The 3,710-nt window shown below is 56.0% G+C and overlaps 1 protein-coding gene across 1 annotated transcript; it reads left to right on the top strand.

Annotated features, from left to right (window-relative positions):
* The first annotated feature begins 246 nt into the window (after positions 1–246).
* LOC125520698 (protochlorophyllide-dependent translocon component 52, chloroplastic-like) lies at positions 247–2,542 on the top strand. The gene is made up of 5 exons (XM_048685664.1): positions 247–1,108; positions 1,206–1,304; positions 1,392–1,542; positions 1,668–1,850; positions 1,959–2,542. Exons 1-5 carry the CDS (start codon positions 291–293, stop codon positions 2,403–2,405), a joined length of 1,698 nt encoding a protein of 565 aa, XP_048541621.1. The 5' UTR covers positions 247–290; the 3' UTR covers positions 2,406–2,542.
* The last annotated feature ends 1,168 nt before the right edge of the window (positions 2,543–3,710 follow it).

Here is a 3,710-nt window from a genome sequence, read left to right on the forward strand (position 1 = left end):
CTGTTTGTTTCTAGGTGGAGTTGCCTTGAATGAAGAAGACGGCAAGAACGGACAGAGAAGCTCAGTCGCACGAATGAGATAGCTGCTGCAATCCTGCCCACATGACGGTGCACGTTGCGGACACGTAAAAGAGGCGTATGATCCTGTCACACGTTGCGGCGTTCTTATGTGTGAGAGGGATCCCGCCGCGGTCGCCGGTCGGTCTGCGTCACCGTCGCTGCCCGCCCCTGGCTTCTACGCCGACGGCGAGCCACGTGCCTCGTCAGATCACGCTGATAACTTGACTGTCCATGCCGGTAGCTTCCGATAAGTTCTACCGCCAACTACCGCTGACTGCTCGCCGTTTCTTTCTTTCACTTGTCTCAAGCCCTCTCGTTTCCACCCACGCCGTCGATCGGCCGTTGGACGCCACCGGCGACATGGATCCCCTCCGCCTGCTCCTCCCCCGCGCCCAGGCCCAGCCATTGCTCCCGCTCCCCGCCGGCGTCCCAGCGCCGAGCGTCAGGCCCCGCCTCGTCCCGCGGCGACGGGCGCGCCGCCACCGCAACGGGGCCGCACGGATGCTGCCGGCGTCGGCCGTGGCGTCCGAGTCGCCGTGGACGGAGCAGGATCCGGCGTCCGGGGAGAAGGAGGAGCGGTTCGACTGGCTGGACCAGTGGTACCCTTTCGCCCCCGTGGAGGACCTGGACCCCGGCGCGCCGCACGGCAAGATGGTGCTGGGCATCCGCGTGGTGGCCTGGTACGACCGCGGCGCCGGCGAGTGGCGCGTGTTCGAGGACGCGTGCCCGCACCGCCTGGCGCCGCTCTCGGAGGGCCGCATCGACGACAAGGGCCGGCTCCAGTGCGTGTACCACGGGTGGTGCTTCGACGGGCGCGGCGCCTGCAAGTTCATCCCGCAGGCCCCCGCGCTCGGCCCGCCGGTGCACGCCAACAGCAAGGCGTGCGTGGCGTCGTACCCGTGCGTGGTGCAGAACAAGCTCCTGTGGTTCTACCCGCGCGCCGGGCCGGAGCACGCGGACGTGCTGCGGCGGAAGCGGCCGCCGTTCATCAAGGAGATCGACGACCCGTCCTTCGTCACCTCCTTCTTGATAAGGGACATGCCCTTCGGGTAAAGCTAGAGCGCGCATGCAGCTCCATCGTGTTCCTTTTCTCCTTTTTCTGAATCTTGCATTGATCGACGGAAGCTGCACTGTATTTTCTTGCAGGTACGACGTGTTGGCGGAGAACCTCATGGACCCTTCTCACGTGCCCTACGCGCACAAAGGCCTGTTCCGCGGCCTCCCCAGGCTTGTAGACCCCGGCAGATATGTCCCTGCCCTCACCATGCTTCCCTGAATTTCACTAACCGGGACGAACCTTCATCCCTTCTTCTTCTTCTTCTTCTTCTTCACAGAGGAGTACGACAAAGAAGGCGGCGTGCCGATGGCGGTGAAGGTGGAGGAGTCGAGCGTGAACGGGTTCGCGTCGTCGCAGGGCCCCGGCTACGCCAACTTCGTCGCGCCTTGCACGTACTACGGATCGCCGGCGTCCAAAAAATCAGAGGTACTGTACTGTACGCGGGATGGGAGTAAGAACTGGCCAGTTCCCTCCTAGTTACTCCCCTGTCAAACACGGAACAGCAGTTGAGCACACGTTTCCTCCTCCATTCCTGGTCTGTGTGTATGCAGAAGAACAAGCCTCACCTCATGATCGTGTTCATCATCGTCCCGGTCGCTCCGGGGAGGAGCAGGGTGATGTGGGCCTACCCGAGGAACTTCGGCCTCTGGCTGCACAAGATCACGCCGCGGTGGTTCGACCACATCGGCGTCAACGTCGTCTTGGATTCCGACATGTACCTCCTCCACCTCGAGGTACGCAGCAGCCATTCCCCTCTCACTTCATGGTCAGTGATTCCACTGGATCCGATTCATGCCATTAAGTGAACCAAAATCTTCTTCATCTTCTTCGTTTCGTTTCAGGAGCGCAATTTCGCCAAGGCGGGCATCGAGAACTGGCAGAAGAGCGTGTACGTGCCCACGACGTCGGACGGCACCGTCGTCGCCTTCAGGAACTGGTTCAGGAAGCACTGCAGGTTCCAGGTCGGCTGGGCGGCCCCGACGGTCGACCAGCTGCCGCCGACCCCCACCAAGGACAAGCTCATGGACAGGTACTGGTCGCACGTCGCGCAGTGCACGAGCTGCAGCGCCGCACTCAAGGCCATGAAGGCGCTGGAGGTCGCCCTGCAGGTGGCGTCGATCGCCGTCGTCGGGCTCCTCGCGGTGGCCAAGGGGACGCTGCTCACGTCCGTCGCCCAGCGGGCCGCCGTCGTGTCCGCGGCCGTCCTCTGCTTCGTGGCGTCCCGGTGGCTCGCCGACTTCATCCAGAAGAAATTCTATTTTGAGGATTATGTCCATGCTTACAAGTGACTTGGCAAATCATCCGGTAGGGAAAAGTATGTGTAGGGATATACTAGAAAATACATCTAGGGCCGTTGTTTTTGTAAATCAAATTTTAGTGCATCGAAAATCGGTGTATTTTAGTCCAAATATCAGTTTTGAGCAGAGATCAGCACGCCTGCATCAGGTACCACACGTTCTGAAACAGTGTTGGCCCTCCCGGAACAAGCCAAGGATTGCACTAGGATGTGAAACCTATTGAGTGACAGTCTCACGGCACCACGCAATTTGGCCAGTTTGTCCTTTTGTATGAATTTCATCACGATAATGAAACATCTCCGTCGTAAGGTTTCGATCAAGGTGGTGGTTGAGCGCTACGAGCATCTACAACCACAATGAGCAAATCTCATCCTCAAACATCCATGGACACGCCCGAACAGACAGTGACCGGGCGTGTCTATTTTGACACGGCCGGGCAGTGACCGGACCACTATTGAGTAAGTTCTCATCATCATCTTGAAGCCCCATGCATGAACCTCCATCTTCCTTCGACTTGAACCATTACCATGAGCTCCGCTGCTAATTCGTTGACTTTGACATGGATATGCAACAATGGTCCCTTCCTTTTATCCATCACAGCCAATGCTCGCACGAAAATCAAACTACTATAGCCGAAATGCTTTATGTATTCTCACTCTCACCCTAGCAGCTCCTTCCCTGATCCACTTGATAGTGAACAATTCACACATTGGACGTCACGTAAAGATTTTCTGAACTCACTGTCTTTACTATTGTTGACCGCATGTCTCGACTTGAAAAAAATTACATTGTTGCACATACTTTTTTCCTTTTTAATAATCACAAGCAAATATGTGCTTCTCGTGGAAACACTTTTTTTAGAAAACAGCTGCGCAACTTGCGGAAGCAAATATGTGCTTCTACGAGAAGCAAATCTGTACTTCTTATCGAAGCACAATTTTTCCTTTTTCGGAAAGCATAACTGTGCTTGTTACGAAAGTAAATATGTGCTTCCACGAGAAGCACGACTGTGTTTTTTTTTCTGAGAATCACAGCCGTGCTCCGCAAAAAAAAACATTTGCTTTTACTCTAGGACATATAGAAAACCAGCCAAAACACAAAAACCCAAAAGATAACACAAAAACCATCTAAAATCCAAAAACGCATACAAAAAATCTATGGGGAACCGCCAGCACATAGCACGTGGCGACGGCTGAACACACCACTTGGTGTGCTCGTATGCCAAGAAAGGGGCCCTTGCGTAAGCCCCGGAAGGGGTAACCCTTGAATAGTTGCTCCCCTCTTCAGTGCCGTACA

This window comes from Triticum urartu, chromosome 7 (assembly GCF_003073215.2).
Source record: "Triticum urartu cultivar G1812 chromosome 7, Tu2.1, whole genome shotgun sequence".
NCBI classification, from domain to species: domain Eukaryota; kingdom Viridiplantae; phylum Streptophyta; class Magnoliopsida; order Poales; family Poaceae; genus Triticum; species Triticum urartu.